The sequence below is a fragment of the Mobula hypostoma genome, chromosome 29 (genome assembly GCF_963921235.1).
Source record: "Mobula hypostoma chromosome 29, sMobHyp1.1, whole genome shotgun sequence".
In the NCBI taxonomy this organism is placed as follows: domain Eukaryota; kingdom Metazoa; phylum Chordata; class Chondrichthyes; order Myliobatiformes; family Myliobatidae; genus Mobula; species Mobula hypostoma.
The window spans coordinates 26,833,365-26,853,389 of NC_086125.1; the positions used below are offsets into that span (position 1 = coordinate 26,833,365).

Sequence of the window (20,025 nt, forward strand, 5' to 3'; positions counted from 1 at the left end):
CATCTTCCTCTCACCCCAACCCTCCCCTCTCCATTGACACCCCCAGCCTCCCGCCTCCTCCCTCTGATCCCAGCTCTCATCCGTGCCGGGTCTTTACCATCCCCTCCAACCTTCAACTGTCGGAGGCAGAGCGCTCTGTTCTCAGTAAGGGCCTCACCTTTGTCCCCCTTCGCCCACACCTCAGCGAGTTCCGTGTTCGCCACGATGCGGAACTTTTCTTCCGCCGTCTCCGTCTCCGAGCCTACTTCTTCGGCAAGGACTCTTCCACCCCCACCGATGACCCCTTCTCCCGTCTTCAACCCTCCTCTTCTTCATGGACACCCCGCTCTGGTCTTCTGCCTGCTCTGGATCTCTTTATTGCCAACTGCCGACGGGACATCAACTGTCTCGACTTCACCGCACCTTGTCCCCATTCCAACCTCACTCCTTCGGAACGCTCTGCTCTCCACTCCCTCCGCACTAATCCTAACCTTATTATTAAACCCGCTGATAAGGGGGGTGCTGTTGTAGTCTGGCGTACTGACCTCTACCTTGCCGAGGCACAGCGACAACTCGCGGATACCTCCTCTTATTTACCCCTCGATCGTGACCCCACTAAGGAGCACCAGGCCATTGTCTCCCACACTATCAACGACTTTATCCGCTCAGGGGATCTCCCATCCACTGCTACCAACCTTATAGTTCCCACACCCCGCACTTCCCGTTTCTACCTCCTACCCAAGATCCACAAACCTGCCTGTCCTGGCCGACCTATTGTCTCAGCTTGCTCCTGCCCCACTGAACTCGTTTCTGCATACCTCGACACTGTTTTATCACCCCTTGTTCAATCCCTTCCTACCCATGTTCATGGCACTTCTCACGCTCTTGAACTTTTCGATGATTTTAAGTTCCTTGGCCCCCACCGCTTTATTTTCACCATGGATGTCCAGTCCCTATATACTTCCATCCCCCATCAGGAAGGTCGCAAAGCTCTCCACTTCTTTTTGGATTCCAGACCTAACCAGTTCCCCTCTACCACTACTCTGCTCTGTCTAGCGGAATTAGTCCTTACTCTCAATAATTTCTCCTTTGGCTCCTCCCACTTCCTCCAAACTAAAGGTGTAACCATGGGCACCCGTATGGGTCCTAGCTATGCCTGCCTTTTTGTTGGCTTTGTGGAACAATCTATGTTCCAAACCTATTCTGGTATCTGTCCCCCACTTTTCCTTCGCTACATTGACAACTGCATTGGCGCTGCTTCCTGCACGCACGCTGAGCTTGTTGACATCACTAACTTTGCCTCCAATTTTCACCCTGCCCTCAAGTTTACCTGGTCCATTTCCGACACCTCCCTCCCCTTTCTAGATCTTTCTGTCTCTGTCTCTGGAGACAGCTTATCTACTGATGTCTACTATAAGCTTACTGACTCTCACAGCTATCTGGACTATACCTCTTCTCACCCTGTCTCTTGCAAAAATGCCATCCCCTTCTCGCAATTCCTCCGTCTCTGCGGCATCTGCTCTCAGGATGAGGCTTTTAATTCCAGGACGAGGGAGATGTCTTCCTTTTTTTGAAGAAAGGGGCTTCCCTTCCTCCACCATCAACTCTGCTCTCAAACGCATCTCCCCGATTTCACACACATCTGCTCTCACTCCATCCTCCCGCCACCCCACGAGGAATAGGGTTCCCCTGGTCCTCACCTACCACCCCACCAGCCTGCGGGTCCAACATATTATTCTCCGTAACTTCCGCCACCTCCAACGGGATCCCACCACTAAGCACATCTTTCCCTCCCCCCCCCTGCATTCCGCAGGGATCGCTCCCTACGCAACTCACTTGTCCTTTCGTCCCCCCAATCCCTCCCCACTGATCTCCCTCCTGGCCCTTATCCGTGTAAGCGGAACAAGTGCTACACATGCCCTTACACTTCCTCCCTTACCACCATTCAGGGCCCCAAACAGTCCTTCCAGGTGAGGCAACACTCCACCTGTGAGTCGACTGGGGTGATATACTGCGACCGGTGCTCCCGATGTGGCCTTTTATATATTGGCGAGACCCGACACAGACTGGGAGACCGCTTTGCTGAACATCTACGCTCTGTCCGCCAGAGAAAGCAGGATCTCCCAGTGGCCACACATTTTAATTCCACATCCCATTCCCATTCTGACATGTCTATTCGTGGCCTCTTCTACTGTAACGATGAAGCCACACTCAGGTTGGAGGAACAACACCTTATATTCCGTCTGGGTAGCCTCCAACCTGATGGCATGAACATCGACTTCTCTAACTTCCGCTAAGGCCCCACCTCCCCCTCGTACCCCATCTGTTACTTATTTTTATAAACACATTCATTCTCTCACTCTCCTTTTTCTCCCTCTGTCCCTCTGAATATACCCCTTGCCCATCCTCTGGGTCCCCCCCCCCCACCTTGTCTTTCTTCCCGGACCTCCTGTCCCATGATCCTCTCGTATCCCCTTTTGCCAATCACCTGTCCAGCTCTTGGCTCCATCCCTCCCCCTCCAGCTTTCAAATCCCTTACTCACTCTTCCTTCAGTTAGTCCTGACGAAGGGTCTCGGCCTGAAACGTCGACTGCACCTCTTCCTAGAGATGCTGCCTGGCCTGCTGCGTTCACCGGCAACTTTGATGTGTGTTGCTTGAATTTCCGGCATCTGCAGAATTCCTGTTGTTAGAGTATTGTGAGCAGTTTTGAGCCCCATATGTAAGAAAGGATTGGGGAGAGTCCAGAGGAGTTTTATGAGGAGAATGGAAGGGTTAATGTATGAGAATCATTTAATAGCTCTGGGCCTGTACTTGCTGGAGTTGAAAATTACCGAATATTGAACAGCATAGATAGAAGAGACGGGGTTTTTGGCGGGGAGTCAGAGGAGAGACAGGAGGTCGGTGGAGAGACGGGGAGTCGGAGGAGAGGCGGGGGGGACGGAGGACGGGGTTTTTGACGGGGAGTCGGAGGAGAGACGGGGAGTCAGAGGAGAGACGGGGAGTCGGAGGAGAGACGGGGAGGACGGAGGTGAGACGGGGAAGATGGAGGAGAGACGGGGAGGACGGTGTAGAGACGGGGAGTCGGAGGAGAGACGATGGAGAGACGGGGAGTCGGAGGAGAGACGATGGAGAGACGGGGAGTCGGAGGAGAGACCGGGAGGATGGCGGAGAGACGGGGAGGACGGCAGAGAGACGGGGAGTCGGAGGAGAGACGGGGAGGACGGAGGACGGGGTTTTTGACAGGGAGTCGGAGGAGAGACGGGGAGGACGGAGGAGAGACGGGGAGGACGGTGGAGAGACGGGGGTCGGAGGAGAGACGATGGAGAGACGGGGAGTCGGAGGAGAGACCGGGAGGATGGCGGAGAGACGGGGAGTCGGAGGAGAGATGGGGAGGACGGCGGACGGGGTTTTTGGCGGGGAGGACGGAGGAGAGACGGGGAAGACGGAGGAGAGACGGGGAGTCGGAGGAGAGACCGGGAGGATGGCGGAGAGACCGGGAGTCGGAGGAGAGACGGGAGGACGGAGGAGAGACGGGGAAGACGGAGGAGAGACGGGGAGGACGGTGGAGAGACGGGGAGTCGGAGGAGAGACGATGGAGAGACGGGGAGTTGTAGGAGAGACGATGGAGAGACGGGGAGTCGGAGGAGAGACCGGGAGGATGGCAGAGAGACCGGGAGGATGGCGGAGAGACCGGGAGTCGGAGGAGAGATGGGGAGGACGGTGGAGAGATGGGGAGTCGGAGGAGAGACGGGGAGGACGGTGGACATGCGGAAAGGCTCTGGTCGATCACTCCGGGTGGTCATGAGCCGTGAGTCGACAGGATCCGGGTGGTCATCAGGAATCGATTGAGCTCCAACGGTTGCGCGCGAAGAACTTGCACTTTGATAAGTCTTGGCACCTTTTTTTCATTACTTCCTTTTCTGTATCGAATTTATATTAATGTCATAGAATTAGTAATATCTATAAAGTGTACTTGGTAAAACGTACTGGGTGTGCTGGCTGAAGTGGTTGAGGCAGGTTCAATGTTGTCATTTAAAGTTAAATTGGATAGATATATGGACAGGAAAGGAATGGAGGGTTATGAGCTGAGTGCAGGTCGGTGAGAGTAAGAGTTTGGCACGGACTAGAAGGGCCGAGATGGCCTGTTTCTGTGCTGTAATTGTTATATAGAAAAGATTGACCAGGATGTTATCTGGACCTGGGGGCCTGAGTTACAAGGAGCGGTCGTGTAGACTAGAACTTTATTCCTTGTAACACAAAAGATTGGAAGGTGACCTGATAGAGGTATATTATAATATGAGGGTCATTGACAATGTGAAAGTTTTTTTTACCAGCGAGGGGATGCTAAAAACAAAGGGCATGGTTAAGATCAGATTTAAAAGGGACATCAGGGGCAGCTTCTTCATACAAATGGTGGTGTGTATTTGGAATGAACTACCAGAAATAGTAGTTGAGGTGGGCACATCAGTAACTTTGAAAAGCCATCTAGACGGTACATGGATAGGAGATGTTTGGAGGGTATGGGCCAAATGCAAGCAGATGGGATTAAATCACTGGACACAGTTGGCATGGATGAGTTGGGCCGAACGGCCTGTTTCCGTACTAACCAAAGAAGACAGATAAATGGCTGTGATTGTACTGAATGAAAGACAAGCTCAACAGACCTCATCAAGATTTTATTTCTTCTGACATACATTCCCATTAGAAAACCAGCAGAAAGAGGAGCCGCTGCCATACTCACATTCAGGAAACCTGAACAGCGTGAACGGACTCCTAAGCCAATGGATAGCACAGGAAAGAGTCATTCGGATGTTCAGGAGACCTGAGGCGTCCTCTCAGCCAGTGCCTTCCGCAGATCCTGAGGGGTGTGAACCCCAAACTCTGTAATGATCCCTGTGATCAGACTATGGGGAGTGATGTCAAACGCTGGATTCCAGACCCTGATCCCTGCAGAGAGAGAACAACACCAAACCTCCTTTTCAGATAGAAGTTTATACATCCTCTGGCAGAAGATGATGCCACATCACAGTGGCAGTGAAGGTGAAGGAAGGCTGCAGTAGTGAAGGGGCCCCAGTCGACTTGCATTCCATCCACTGGACCCTGACCCCAATCTATCAAGGATTATGTGGTGGTTGCCCATGCATCAGTCTCCCACATTAAACAAAGTCAGGCACAGGCATTTTCCATTGAAACAATCTATCCTAATATCCCAGAATAAATCCCATGACGATATAAGACCTTAAGACTTAGGAACAGAATTAGGCCATCTGGCCCAGTGAGTCTGCTCCACCATTCAATCATGGCTGATCCTTTTTTCTTCTCCCTGTGATGTGATACCATGTCCAATCAAGAACCTATCCATCTCTGCCTTAAATACATCCAATGACCGGGCCTCCACAGCTGCATATGGCAACAAATTCCACAAATACACCACCATTCGGCTAAAGAAATTTCTCTGCATCTGTTTTGAAAGGGTGCCCCTCTATCCCGAGGCTGTGCCCTCTTGTCCTACACTCTCCCACCATGGGAAACTTCCTTTCCACATCTACTCTGTCTAGGTCTTTCAACATTTGAAATGTTTCATTGAAATCACCCCTCATCCTTCTGAATTCCAGCGAGTACAGACCCAGAGCCATCAAACGTTCCGCGCCTGATAACCCTTTCATTCCTGAAATCATCCTTGTGAACCTCCTCTGGACCCTCTCCAATGCTGGGACATCTTTTCTAAGATGAGGGGCCCAAAACTGTTCACAATATTCAAGGTGATGCCTCACCAGTGCCTTATAAAGCCTCAGCATCACATCCTTGCTCTTGTATTCTAGACCTCTTGAAATGAATGCTAACATGGCATTTGCCTTCCTCAAGTTAACCTTTAGGGTGTTCTGCCCAAGAACTCCCACGTCCCTTTGTATCTCAGATTTTTGGATTTTCTCCCGGTTTAGAAAATAGTTTGCACATTTATTTCTACTACCAAAGTGCACGACCATGCATTTTCCAACATTGTACTTTGTATTTCATTTGCAACTTTCTTGCCCATCCGCCTAATCTATCTAAGTCTTTCTACATCCTACCTCTTTCCTCAACACTATCTGCCCTCCACTAATCTTCGTATCATCTGCAAACCTGGCAACAAAACCATCTATTCCATCATCGAAATCATTTATATACAGCATAAAAAGAACAGGTCCCAATACCAGGCTGATGAACACCACTAGTCACTGGCAGCCAACCAGAAAAGGATCCTTTTATTCCCACTCACTGCCTCCTACCAATCAGCCAATACTCTAACCATGTTAGTAACGTTCCTGGAATACAGGTGTCCTCCGCTTTTCGAACGTTCGCTTTACGAAACCTCACTGTTACGAAAGACCTATATTAGTACCCTGTTTTTGCTTTCAGAAGGTGTTTTCACTGTTACGAAGAAAGGCAGCGCGTGCCCCGAGCAGCCGCTCTCCCCCAGATTCGGAACGGCATTGCTTAAACACGTTGCATTGAGCAGCCGTTAGCAAGATGAGTTCTAAGGTGTCGGAAAAGCCTGAAAGGGTGTTCATTTAGCGTAAAACTAGACATAGTTAAGCGTTTCGATCGTGGTGAACGAAGCAAGGACAAAGTGAGTTTGGCTTATGGAAGTTGACGAAGATGTTGTTGAAGGGGTTTTGGCATCCCATGACCAAGAACTGATAGATGAAGAGCTGATGCAATTGGAAGAGGAAAGGATAACAATCGAAACCGAATGCAGAAAGTGAAGCAACCGTGTGAGATTTTCGCTGCAATGATAAAGTCCGACTTTAATTTTGAAAGGGTACGTAGGTTTAGGGGATATTTGCAGGATGGTTTGAGTGCTTACAAACAACTGTATGATAGAAAGATGCGCGAGGCTCAGCAGTCAAGCAAGCCTTCCACATCAGTCACAGCAGATGACGATGCAATCAGCAATCGCCTCTGATCTGCGCCGACATTTACGTGCCGGGCAGCACCTAATTAATTAGCCTGTTTATTTCGGCTTTTTTCTTAAAGATGTTCTGGGTGCCTCCCGGCTACCGCTGCGTTCTTTGCGGCAATGTATCGGGTTAGCGGCCTGGAGGGTGGGGGCCACTGCACCACCCAGCCTGAGCCGACTCAGTCTAACGTACCATCATCAGTGTGCTTGGCGCTGTTTTCCCAATTCCGGTAAGTGATACTACACTGTACATACATTATTTCTACTTTATATAGGCTGTGTATTTTTACATGTTATTTGGTAGATTTGGCAGCTTCACAGTTTAAAGGTTACTGGAGAGCGCTTGCGCCGTGTTTTTGCCAACAGCGCTTGCGTGAGATTTTCTGCCAAGAGCGCTTGCGTGAGATTTTCTCTACGGAGATCTGTGCACGCAGTCGTTGTAGAGAAGTATTTCTACTTTATATAGGCTGTGTATTTATCATATCATTCCTGCTTTTACTATATGTTACTGTTATTTTAGATTTTATGTGTTATTTGGCATGATTTGGTAGGTTATTTTTGGGTCTGCGAACGCTCACAAAATTTTCCCATATAAGTAAATGGTAATTGCTTCTTCGCTTTACGACATTTCGGCTTACGAACCATTTCATAGGAACGCTCTACCTTCGGATGGCGGGGGAAACCTGTACCATGGGCTGTTAACTTGGTAAACAGCCTCATGTGTTGGATCTTGTCAAAGGCCTTCTAAAAGTCCAAATATACAACAGTCACTGCATCCCCTTTATCTATCCTACTTGTAATCTCCTCAAAGAATTTCAACAGGTTCGTCAGGCAGGATTTTCCCTGAAGGAAACCATGCTGACTTTGTCCTATCTTGTCCTGTGTCACCAAGTACTCCATCACGTCATCCTTAACAATTTACTCTAACATCTTCCCAATCACTGAGGTCAGGCTAACTGGTCTATAATTTCCTTTCTGCTGCCTTCCTCTTTTCTTAAAGAGTGGAGTAACATTTGCAATTTTCCAGTCCTTTGGCACCATGCCAGAGTCCAATGATTTTTGAAAGATCATTTCTAATGCCGCCACAATCTCTAACACTGCCTCTTTCAGAACCCTAGGGTGCAGTTCATCTAGTCCGGGTGATTTATGTACCTTTAGGTCTTTCAGCTTTTTGAGCACCTTCTGTCTTGTAACAGTAACTGCACCCAGTTCTCTTCCTTCACACACTACAACATCAGGCATACTGTTACTGTCTTCCACAGTGAAGACTGATGCAAAATACTCATTTAGTTCATCAGCCATCTCTTTGTCCCCCGTTATTATTTCTCCTGCCTCATTTTCTAGTGGTCCTATATCCACTCTAATTTCTCTTTTATTTTTAACATACTTGAAAAAAACTTTTACTATCCACTTTGATATGATTTGCTAGCTTACTTTCATATTTCATCTTTTCCCTTCTAATGAATTTTTAATAGCTCTCTCTGAGTTTTTAAAAACTTCCCAATCCTCTATCTTCCCACTAAGTTTTGCTTTGTTGTATGCCCTTTCTTTTGCTTTTACAAAAGCTTTGACTTCCTTTGTCAGCCATGGTTGTACTATTTTACCATTTGAGTATTTCTTCATTTTTGGAATACGTATGTCCTGTACCTTCCTCATTTTTCCCAGAAACGCATGCCATTGACGCTCTGCTGACATCCCTGCCAGCAGCTCCTTCCAATTTACTTTGGCCAACTCCTCTCTCATACCACTGTAATTTCCCTTACTCCACTGAAATACTGCTACATCAGACTTTACTTTCTCCCTATCAGATTTCCAGTTGAACTCAATCAAATTGTGATCACTGGTTCCCAAGGGTTCTTTTACCTTAAGCTCCCTAATAGCCTCCAGTTCATTACATAACTCCCAATCCAGTATAGCTGATCCCCTAGTAGGTTCAACGACAAACTGCTCCAAAAATCCATCTCTTAGGCATTCAACAAACTCACTCTCTTGAGATCCATTACCCACATGATTTTCCCAAGCGACCTACATGTTAAAATCTCCATGACTACCATAACATTGCCCTTTTGACACGCCTTTTCTACTTCTTGTTGTAATCTGTGGATCGTGGATCAACCCACTACAGCCACTGAGGACTCACCAATAGCCAGTCCCTGAGGAGAACATCATACTCAAATCGAGTGATCGCGCTACTCCTACTACTGGTACATCCTCTACCTTCCCCCAGTTGATCTTCCCATTTCCGGGGCAGCGCAGTGGCGTAGCCACTAGCGTAAAGCTTTACAACAGCCAGTAAGATTAGGGATCAATTCCTACTACTGACTGTAAGGAGCTTGTACATTCTCCACTACTTTCTCACACATTCCAAAGATGTATGGTTAGGGTCAGGAAGTTGTGGGCATGCTACATTGGCGCCGTAAGTGTGGTAACACTTGTGGGCTGCCCCCCAGTACAACCCTCGTTGATTTGATTACACACTAACGTTACAAATAAAGCTAATCTCTTTAAGTTCCCAAGTGGTCGTAATGGAAGAGTCATACAACACAAAAAAAAAACCAGCATCTTCAGCCCATCTGGCCCATGCCAACCTAGATGCCGAACTAAACCAGTCTCACTTGCCTGTGTTTGGCCCATGATCCTGTTCGTGTACCTTTCCAAGTGTGTTTTAAACATTGTTCTTGTCTCAATCAGTTCCTCAATCTACCTCATTGTGGCCCTTGCAATCTGTCTACCTGCAATGCACTCTCTGAAACAGTAACACTATATTCTGCATGCTCTGATAGTCATAGAGCTCTACAACAGATACAGGCCCTTTGGCAAAACCAGACCATACCCACCACAGCGCCCACGCTGTCCCAATTTCTTGTGTTCAGCTCATACCCCTCCAAATTCCATCCTGCCAAATATCTATCCAATTGTTTCTCAAGAGATGCTATTGCACCTGACTTTACATTTCCTCTAGCAGCTCATTCCATAAACTCACCACCTCCTGTACAAAAACGTTGACCCTTTGGTCTCTATTAAATCTTTCCCCTCTTGGCATAAATCAAGTTTTCATCTCTCCAGAAAAGATTAGTACTGTCCACCTCGTGTACACCTCTCATAACTTTCCTTTTGTACTGCAGCAGTTCAAGAAGGCAGCTCATCACCACCTTCTCAATGGCAACTAGGGATGGGCAATAAATGCTGGTTTAGCTGGTGACGCCCACATCCCGTAATGAATAAATAAAGAATATATACACCCATGTATGGAATAATCTATCTGGATCACATGCTTTTCACCACATCTTTACACAGATGGCAACAATAAACCAGTTATTAACAACCTGTTCCTGAGCTCCTTTCCAATACGAGAGAGCAACCACTAATGGTGTGGCACTCCCTCTGGACTGGAATTGGTTTACTATTGTCACAGATAGGGAGGGACTGTGAAAAGCTTGTCTTGTACACTGTTCATACAGATCAATTCACAAGAGCATCAGACATAGGAGCAGAATTATGACAGGTCTGCTCCACCATTCCATCGAGGCTGATTTATCATCCCTCTCCTCCCCATTCTCCTGCCTTCTCCCTGTGACCTTTGACACCTTACTAATTGAGAACCGATCAAACTCCACTTTAAGTATACTCAATGACTTGGCCTCCACAGCCGTCTGTGGCAATGAATTCCACAAATTCACCACCCTCTGGCTAAAGAAATTCCTCCTCATCTCTGTCCTAAAGGGCAGTCCTTGCATTCTGAGACTGTGCCCTCTGATCCTAGACTCCCCACTACATTCATTACATCAGTGGTAGAAAAAGTTTTCCAGATTAGATTTATCAGTCACATATGAAAATATAGAATGACACATCATTTGCATTAACAGCGATGCGCTGGGAGCAGGTCAGGACACTTGATGCAGGCACAGGAAACAATAACAGAACCCAGAATAAGGTGTTAAAAGTTTCAGGGAAAGTGCACTGCAGGCATGAGAAAAGGCACAAGGTCATAACGAGATAAATTGTAAGGTCAAGAGTCCATGCTATAACACCAGGGGGTTGTTCAATATTCCTAAAACAGCAGGATAGAAGCTGTCCTTGAGCCTTATATTATGTGCCTTTTGGTTTATATATCTTCTGCCCAATGGGGTTGGGGGGGGGAGAGAATGTCTGGGGTGGCTGGGATCTTTGATTATTCTGGCTGCTTTACTGAAGCAGAGTAAAACTTGGACAGCTGTAAAATTAAACAGGAGGGAGCGAGGGGCAGCAGCTCAAGAAGAGAAAGGGACCAATAAGAATCACCCGCCAGAACTACCCTCACATTGAACAGTGGCCCCTCACCTGGTGCCGCAATGCGGACTCCGTTAACATCCGTGAGCTCCTCCGCTGGCCGTTCCTCCACTGTGATCTGATCACCCCTCTCCAGGCTGAGGTCGCATGATGAACTGGGAGCTGCCACGTAGAAAGGGATGTGGTGGTGGTGGGCTGCGATAGCCAGCTGGTAGGTGCCAATTTTATTGGCCGTGTCGCCATTGGCCACGATCCGGTCCGCTCCCACTACGACCGCTAGAGCCGGGGGGGGGGGGGGGGGCGGTATATGTGAAGATGTTAGGTCTGCTTGCTCTCATTCCCACCACCACCACCACCCCACCCCCACAACCTGGTCTGATATGACCAACACCACGCACTGGAGATCAAAATCAGTTCTGCTTGTGTAGCACCAGTGCTAATCAATCAAAAACAAAAGGTCAGCACCACATTGTGGGCCGAAGGGCCTGTGCCATTCCAGGTTCTATTCACAGTTCTCGGATGGTGAAGGAGGCGTTCGGCACGTTGCCTGTTACAGCTCAGGGCACTGGGTATAAGAGCTGGGAAACACACACAAAATGCTGGAGGAACTCAACAGGTCAGGCAGCATTTATGGAGAGGAAGACGAGACCCTTCATCAATGCTGGAAAGGAAAGGGGCAGAAGCCAGAATAAAATTTGGGAGGAGTACAAGCTGGTAGCTGACAGGTGAGACCAGATAAGGGGGAAGATAGGTAGACAAGGTGCAGGGGTTAGGTAGAAGAGGTAAAGGGCCGAGGAAGGAAACTGACAGGAATCAGAATCAGGTTTATTATCACCGGCATGTGACGTGAAATTTGTTAATTTAGCAGCAGCAGTTCAATGCAATACATAATCTAGCAGAGAGAAAAAATAAACAAGTAAATCAATTACGTATATTGAATAGATATAAAAAAACATGTAAAAACAGAAACACTGTATATTAAAAAATAGTGAGATAATGTCCAAAGATTCAATGTCCATTTATGAATCAGATGGCAGAGGGGAAGAAGCTGTTCCTGAATCGCTGAGTGTGTGCCTTCAGGCTTCTGTGCCTCCTACCTGATGGTAACAGTGAGAAAAAGGCATGCCCTGGGTGCTAGAGGTCCTTAATGGACACTGCCTTTCTGAGACACCGCTCCCTCAAGATGTCCTGGGTACTTTGTAGGCTAGTACTCAAGATGGAGCTGACTAGATTTACAACCCCCTGCAGCTTCTTTCAGTCCTGTGCAGTAGCCCCTCCATACCAGACAGTGATGCAGCCTGTCAGAATGCTCTCTATATAAAACAACTATAGAAGTTTTTGAGTGTATTTGTTGACGTGCCAAATCTCTTCAAACTCCTACTGAAGTATAGCCGCTGTCTTGCCTTCTTTATGACTACATCAATATGTTGGGACTAGGTTAGATCCTCAGAGATCTTGACACCCAGGAACTTGAAACTGCGCACTCTCTCCTCTTCTGATCCCTCTATGAGGATTGGTATGTGTTCCTTCGTCTTACCCTTCCTGAAGTCCACAATCAACTCTTTCGTCTTACTGACGTTGAGTGCCAGGTTGTTGCTGTGGCACCACTCCACTAGTTGGCATATCTCACTCCTGTACGCCCTCTCGTCACCACCTGAGATTCTACTAACAATGGTTGTATCATCAGCAAATTTATAGATGGTATTTGAGCTACGCTTACCCACACAGTCATGGGTCCATAGAGAGTAGAGCAGTGGGCTAAGCACATACCCGAGGTGCGCCAGTGTTGATCATCAGCGAGGAGGATATATTATCACCAATCCGCACAGATTGTGGTCTTCTGGTTAGGAAGTCAAGGATCCAATTGCAGAGGGAGGTACAGAGGCCCAGGTTCTGCAACTGGACGGAGGAAGAAAGGGGAAGATGAGAGCCAGAGGGAGGTAATGGGCAGATGAGAAGGGGTGAAAGAGGAAAGGGTGGGGGGGCAGAAATCAATGGTCATGTCATCAGATTGGAAGCTACCAGATGGAATATGAGGTGTTGCTCCTCCAACCTGAGTGTGGTCTCATTGTGGCAGTAAGCCGGCCATGGAAATAGACTGGGAAGTTGAATTGAAAGAGGTTCCAGAGGAGTTGGAATGTTACATTGCAGTTATATGAGAAATTGGTGAGACTGCACTTGGAACATTGAGTTCAGTTTTGCTCACCCTATTATCGGAAGAATGCTATTAAATTGGAAAGAGTTCAGAAAAGATTTACAAGGATGTTGCCAGGGCTCAAGGGATCAAGTTATAGTGAGAGGGTGAGCAGATTGGGACCTTATTTCATAGGAGTGTAGGAAAATGAGGGGTGTATAAAATCTCCTTTGAACTTACCCCGCTCACCTGAAATGCATGCCCTCTAGTACTAGATATTTTAATGCTGGGCAAAAGACTCAGACGGTCTATCTATGCCACTCATAATTTTATAAACTTCCGCCTCTGATGTTCCAGAGAAAACAAGCATATACTCTCTAATCCAGGCACCATCCTGCTGAACTCACTCTGTACCCTCTCCAAGGTCTCCACTTCCTTCCTGTACTGGGGTGACCACAACTCTACTGCCAGTGACTGGTCCACCCACTACCACAGTCTCCACATCAGGATCGAGGTTTGGACCAAATATTCCAAATCAGAAAACTACCTGAAATGTGCTTTTCCTTCATCGCCATGGAAACCATGCTGTCGACAATGAGTGTGGCAGGGATCTTTTCGTAGGTTAGCTCATATGCAGTCAGTCTCGCCCCCTGATTGTAGGGCCGGGTCTCTGTGCAATAAACGTGTTTCAGGTGACCCAAAGCCCAGAGAGATCTGATCACACCTGTCAAGAGAGAGGATGACAAGCTGCATTTACATTACACCCTTAATACAGTAAAACATCCAAGATGGAGACACAAGAGACAGACTGCAGACGCTGGAATTTGGAGATGCTGGAGGAACTCAGCAGGCTGGGCACCATCTGTGGAGGGAAAAGGACAGATAATGTTCCGAGCCGAGATGTTTGAGGCAACACGGTAGTGCAGACAGATCTTGGGAATGAAAGGGTTAATATATGAGGAATGTTTGTTGGCTCCGGGCCTGTACTCACTGGAACTTAGAAGAATGAGAGGGGAGAGGAGCTCTCTCGTTGAAACCTATCGATTATTGAAAGGTCCAAATAGAGTAGATGTGTAGTGGATGTTTCCAGTAGCGGAGGAGTCTAGGACCAGGGACACCGCCTCAGAATGCAAGGATATCCTTTAGCACAGAGATGAGGAGGAACTTCTTTAGCTGGTGGTGGTGAATCTGCAGACGTGGAGGCCAAGTCATTGGGTATATTTACAGAGGAGGCTGAAAGTTTCTTGGTAAGTAAGGGTGTCAATGGTTATGGGGAGAAGGCAGAAGAATGGGGTTGAGAGGGATAATGAATCAGCCATGATGGAGTGGCAGAGCAGACTCAACGGCCCAATTATGCCTTTATGTCTTATGGTTTTATGACAATGCTATTACACTGCCAGGAATCCTGGTTCAATTCCACAGTTTTCCCTATAACCACATAGGTTTCCTCTGGGTGTTCCAGTTTCTTCCCACATTTCAAAAATGCTTGAATTAGGATTAGTAAAAATATTTAAGTAATTTTCCTTACATATTGGAGGCTGACCTGTTAGATACTATTATGAGTATGAATCCTTTGATTAAGGGTTCTGCTGGAAGAATTTATAATTTATTATTACAATGGGATAAGCATCCTTTATCTAAGATTAAACAGGATTGGGAAAACGAACTTAATTTGACTTTTATGACGGAGGATTGGATGCGGATATTGAAGTTGGTTAACTCTTCTTCAATTTGTGCTAGCCATTCATTGATTCAATTTAAAATTGTACATTGTTATCATTTGACAAAGAGGCTTTCTAAAATCTTTTCTAATGTTGATAGTCATTGTGATAGATGTAAAACTGAGATAGCTACACTGACACATATGTTTCGATCTTGTTCTATATTGGAACAGTTCTAGAAGTCGGTTTTTTCAACAATTTCTAAAGCACTTAAAATTAATTTACAACCTAATAAATTAACTGTGCTTTTTGGAATAATTCCTCAAAATATTCATGGTATTTCTGTGTCTGACCAACGTGTTATTGGATTTGTTACATTGATAGCTAGGAGGGCCATTTTGTTGAAGTGGAAGGATACATCAGCTCCCACTTTGTCACAATGCTTCTCTCAAGTGATATTATGTCTTAGTTTGGAGAAAATTAGAAGTCAAACCTTGGAACCTTTATTTGATTTTGAGAAAAGATGGGGCTCATTTGCTCGTTATTATCATTTGAGTTCATTGATATAATTTTTCCACTATCTAATTGTAAATTTTTTAGTATATTTTCTTTTCTTGCTGGCTGTTTGATGTTTATTTTTAGAAGCCTTTTGTGTGACGCCTGACTCCGGGGTTGTACACCTAACGGGTTCTTTCTTTTTCTTTCACTTTTCTGCTTAGTAGGTTTTTTTTGTTATCACAAAATTTTTTTTCAATCTTTAAGATAATGTCTTTTTTGAGGCATTGTAAGTGTTGTTACTTCAATGTACTCATGTTATTTTTCCTGTATAATATAACAATAAAAAGATTTGAAAAGAAAGGAAGAAAGGATTAGTAAGTTGTGGGCATACTATGTTGGCACCAGACATGTGGGCTTCACCCAGCACATCCTTGGATTCTGTTGGTCGTTGATGCAAACATCCCATTTCACTCTGTGTTTTGATGTACATGTGAGAAATAAGGCTAATCTTTATCTTTGAAATAAAGCTGACATTCGCCCTAATAATATTAATAAAGCTAATATTCCAGAAACATCAATTGTTTATTCACTCCCCGCCCCCCCCATAGATGTTGCCTGACCTGCTGAGTTCTTCTAGCATTTTGTACTTGTTTCTCTGGATTTCCACCATCTGCAGAATCTTTGAATCTATTAAAGGAGAAAGTAAAGGGTGAAGTTGAAGTTAATCAGAGGAGCCAATCGGTGCTGTGATTTCATGGGATCCTACCCAGTGCAGTGCCATATCCTGCGGTTGCCAGGGAGCCGGTGTTACAGTGCGTGAGGATCGTCACCTTGTCCGTTTCCACCTTGGACAAGATGTGTTCAGCACCGTGGGATCCAATACTGTGGTTATCACGAATGTCCTTCTCCATCATGGACTCGATTCTGCAAATCAGACTGTTTGATTGGAAAAAAGATGCTTCAGAACATAGAACAGTACAGCACAGGAAAAGGCTCTTTGCCCATAAAATTCAAAGTAAATTCATTATCAAAATACATATAGGTCATTATACATCGAGATTCATTTTCTTGCAAACATTTACAGGAAAACAGAGAAATACAGCAGAATTTATGGAAAACCTAAACAAAGACTGACAAACAACAAATGTGCTAAAAAGGACAAATCATGCAACTTGATAGAGGTGTACAAGATGATAAAAGGGATAGATCAAGTGGACAACCAGAGACTTTTCTCCAGGGTGGAAATGGCTAATACGAGGGGCATAATTTTAAGGTGATTGGAGGGAAGTATTGGGAGGATGTGAGAAGTTAATTCTTTGACAGAGAGTTGAATGCGCTTCCAGGAGTAGTAGAGGCAGATACAATGGGGACACTTAAGAAATTCTTAGATAGGCACATGGTTGATAGAAAAATGAAGGGTTAGGTTGGAGGGAACAGTTAGATTGGTCTTAGAGAGATTATTTCTGAGATCAGGAATTTGGAGCAAGGATACAGCTGGAAATAATAATTGAATTTCAACATTTGGCATGTATTTTATTTATTTATTGAGATACAGTATGGAAAAGGCCCTTCCAGCCCTTCAAGCTACGCTGCCCAGCAATCACTCGATTTAATCCTAGCCTACTCACGGGATAATTTACAATGACCAATTAACCTAACAACAGGTAGGACAATGGACTGTGGGAGGAAACTGGAGCACCCGGAGGAAACCCATGCGGTCATGGGGAGAATGTACAAACTCCTTACAAGCAGTGGCAGGAAACAAACCCGGATCGCCTGCACTGTAAAGCACTGTGTTGTCTACGCTACTGTGCAGTGTCTGTGAAAAGAAAAACAGTTACTATTCCAGTGCTTTTAGTAGCTAATCCAGTTATTTAACCTTGACATCTCCATAATCCTTCGATGAAGTTATGCCTACAGTACACACAAGGGAGGAGTTAGCCACTGGCTGGAGCTCACTTTTCTTTGAAGTTCTCCAGAGTGGAGTCTGTCCGCTTGACCTCTTGTGATATAAATTCAGCTAGGTGCTGGGCCGCCCTTGCCATATTGACAGCCGTGGGCCTGGCAGTTACAAGATAGTCCAGCGACTCCAGAGCAAAGGTTGCGATGGATTCCTTGTCGAGGTCCTTTCTCCCATGAAGCTCTACGGCCAGACTCAAACACCCAACGATGGCAATGGCTGGGGCACCCCGTACCTGCAAAGAGTTCAAAGGTTACACAGAGTACAACACAGAGGGAGTGAACAGGGAGTTGCCTAGGAGAGCAAGGTCATCGGTGGTTACAAGATGGCCCCTCTCTAATGAATCACACAGTGGTGTCCTGAAGATGTGAAACCCCAACACCAAAAAACTGCAAGCACTGAGTGGGAGATTTTCAAACTTCAAAGTAGAATATGTTCTTGCAGGAATTTATGGGAAGAAAAAATACAACGGAATTTTATGAAGAACTGTACATAAATAGATAAAGACTGATAATCAATGTTCAAAAGAAGACAAACTCTGCAAAAAATACTGAGAACGAGTTGTAAAGAGTCTTTGAAAGCCAGTCTGTAGCTCGTAGAACATTATCCCTTACCTTTCCTACTCTAACCTTCCAAGTTTTCCCTCCTTTCCACCCTACTTCTCCCCTTCCAATTCTCCTCTCCATCTTTCCCCTCTTCTTAAACACAAAATACTCTGCAGATGCTGGGGTCAAAGCAACACTCACAACACGCTGGAGGAACTCAGCAGGTCGGGCAGCATCAGTGGAAACGATCAGTCAATGTTTCAGGCCGGAACCCTTTGTCAGGACTGTAGAGGGAAGGGGCAGAGGCCCTATAAAGAAGGTGGGAAGGAGAAGGCTGGTAGGTTCCAGGTGAAAAACCAGTAATGGGAAAGATAAAGGGGGGGAAGGGAGGCAGGGAGATGATAGGCAGGAAAGGTGAAGAAGGAATAGGGGAAAACACAATGGGTAGTAGAAGGAGGCAGAACCATGAGGGAGGTGATAGGTAGCTGGGGGAGGGGGCAGAGTGAAATAGGGATAGGGGAAGGGAATTACTGAAAGCTGGAGAATTCCATGTTCATACCAAGGGGCTGGAGACTACCTAGACGGTATATGAGGTGTATTCACTTGTGAGTCTGCTGGGGTCATCTATTGCATCCGGTGCTCCCGGTGCAGCCTCCTCTACATCGGTGAAACCCGACGCAGATTGGGGGACCGCTTCGTCGAGCACCTCCGCTCCGTCCACCACAACAGACAGGATCTCCCAGTAGCCACCCACTTCAACTCTGCTTCCCACTCCCATTCAGATATGTCCATACATGGCCTCCTCTACTGCCATGATGAGGCTAAACTCAGGTTGGAGGAGCAACACCTCATATACCGTCTAGGTAGTCTCCAGCCCCTTGGTATGAACATAGAATTCAACAACTTTCAGTAATTCCCTCCCCCTCCCTTCCCCTATCCCTATGTCACTCTGCCCCCTCCCCCAGCTGCCTATCACCTCCCTCATGGTTCTGCTTCCTTCTACTACCCATTGTGTTTTCCCCTATTCCTTCTTCACCTTTCCTGCCTATCCCCTCCCTGCTTCCCCTCCCCCACCCCTTTATCTTTCCCCTTACTGGCTTTTCACCTGGAACCTACCAGCCTTCTCCTTCCCACCTTCTTTATAGGGCCTCTGCCCCTTCCCTCTTCAGTCCTGACGAAGGGTTCCGGCCCGAAACGTTGACTGATCGTTTCCATGGATGCTGCCCGACCTGCTGAGTTCCTCCAGCGTGTTGTGAGGGCTGCTTTCCCCTCTTCTTAATGCCCTCTCCTCCACCTCCGAGACCCCAGTTTTCTAGTTTCCCCTTCCCGCCATGTCCCCTTTCTTCTCCCTTTCACTCTTCCCTCTCTCTCCCCACTTCCTCCCTCCCCTCTTCCTCTGCCTCTCCCTCCACTCACACAGTGCCTCCTCCCTCACACACGCACCCTCTCCCCCTCTCCTCCTCCCCTGCCCTGCCCTGCCCTCCCCGAGTCCGTACTCTCATCTCCCGGATGGCCTCCCAGCCGGCGCGGACACCGCCGATCGGCCGGTACTCGCTGCGCTGCGGTAGCAGCAGCTGGTCCAGGACGCTCAGGCTGCCCCGCCGGTAGCGCAGTGCCTGCAGGCTCATGGCCGCCGACCTGACCCGCGCCGCAGCCGGAGACGAAGAAACTGCGGACGGGAGGAGGAGCCGGATCACTCGTCGTGTGACGTGTTTCTGTAGGTGCCGGGGTCGTGGGATTCCCAGAGTGGTTTCAGCAAGTTGTTGATGTGGACTTCGGTCCATGTCGGTGCAAACAACAGAAGCAGAACAAACGATAAGGATCTGCAGACTGAGTAGAGGGAGTTGGGTCAGAAATTAAAATGCACAACGTTAATAGTAGCGATCTCTGGATTATGTGGATGGTTGAGAGGAAGGGGCAGGTCCACCACTCCCGACTGCTCAGCAATTGCGGAAGGAATCAGGAGCACCAAGTTTCTTGGGGCACGCATCACCGACGATCTAACCTGGTGAATCAACACCACCTCTTTTGTCAACAA

At 47.0% G+C, this 20,025-nt stretch overlaps 1 protein-coding gene across 1 annotated transcript; it reads right to left on the reverse strand.

Moving 5' to 3' along the window:
- Window positions 1-4,630: 4,630 nt before the first annotated feature.
- mri1 (methylthioribose-1-phosphate isomerase 1) lies at window positions 4,631-19,672 on the reverse strand. The gene is made up of 6 exons (XM_063036072.1): window positions 19,484-19,672; window positions 17,442-17,677; window positions 16,249-16,418; window positions 13,871-14,047; window positions 11,241-11,465; window positions 4,631-4,927 (listed from the first exon to the last, which is right to left on the reverse strand). The coding sequence occupies exons 1-6, from the start codon at window positions 19,613-19,615 to the stop codon at window positions 4,794-4,796; spliced, it is 1,074 nt and encodes a 357-aa protein (XP_062892142.1). The 5' UTR covers window positions 19,616-19,672; the 3' UTR covers window positions 4,631-4,793.
- Between the last annotated feature and the right edge of the window lie 353 nt (window positions 19,673-20,025).

Coding starts and splice junctions, on each gene's coding strand:
- mri1 (XM_063036072.1), bottom strand. CDS start 19,615: ATGAGCCTGCAGGCACTGCGCTACCGGCGGGGCAGCCTGAGCGTCCTG. Junction 16,419..17,441: donor CTGGAGAACTTCAAAGAAAA/GTGAGCTCCAGC, acceptor CCAATCAAACAG/TCTGATTTGCAGAATCGAGT. Junction 11,466..13,870: donor GAAGGAAAAGCACATTTCAG/GTAGTTTTCTGA, acceptor CCCCGGCTCTAG/CGGTCGTAGTGGGAGCGGAC.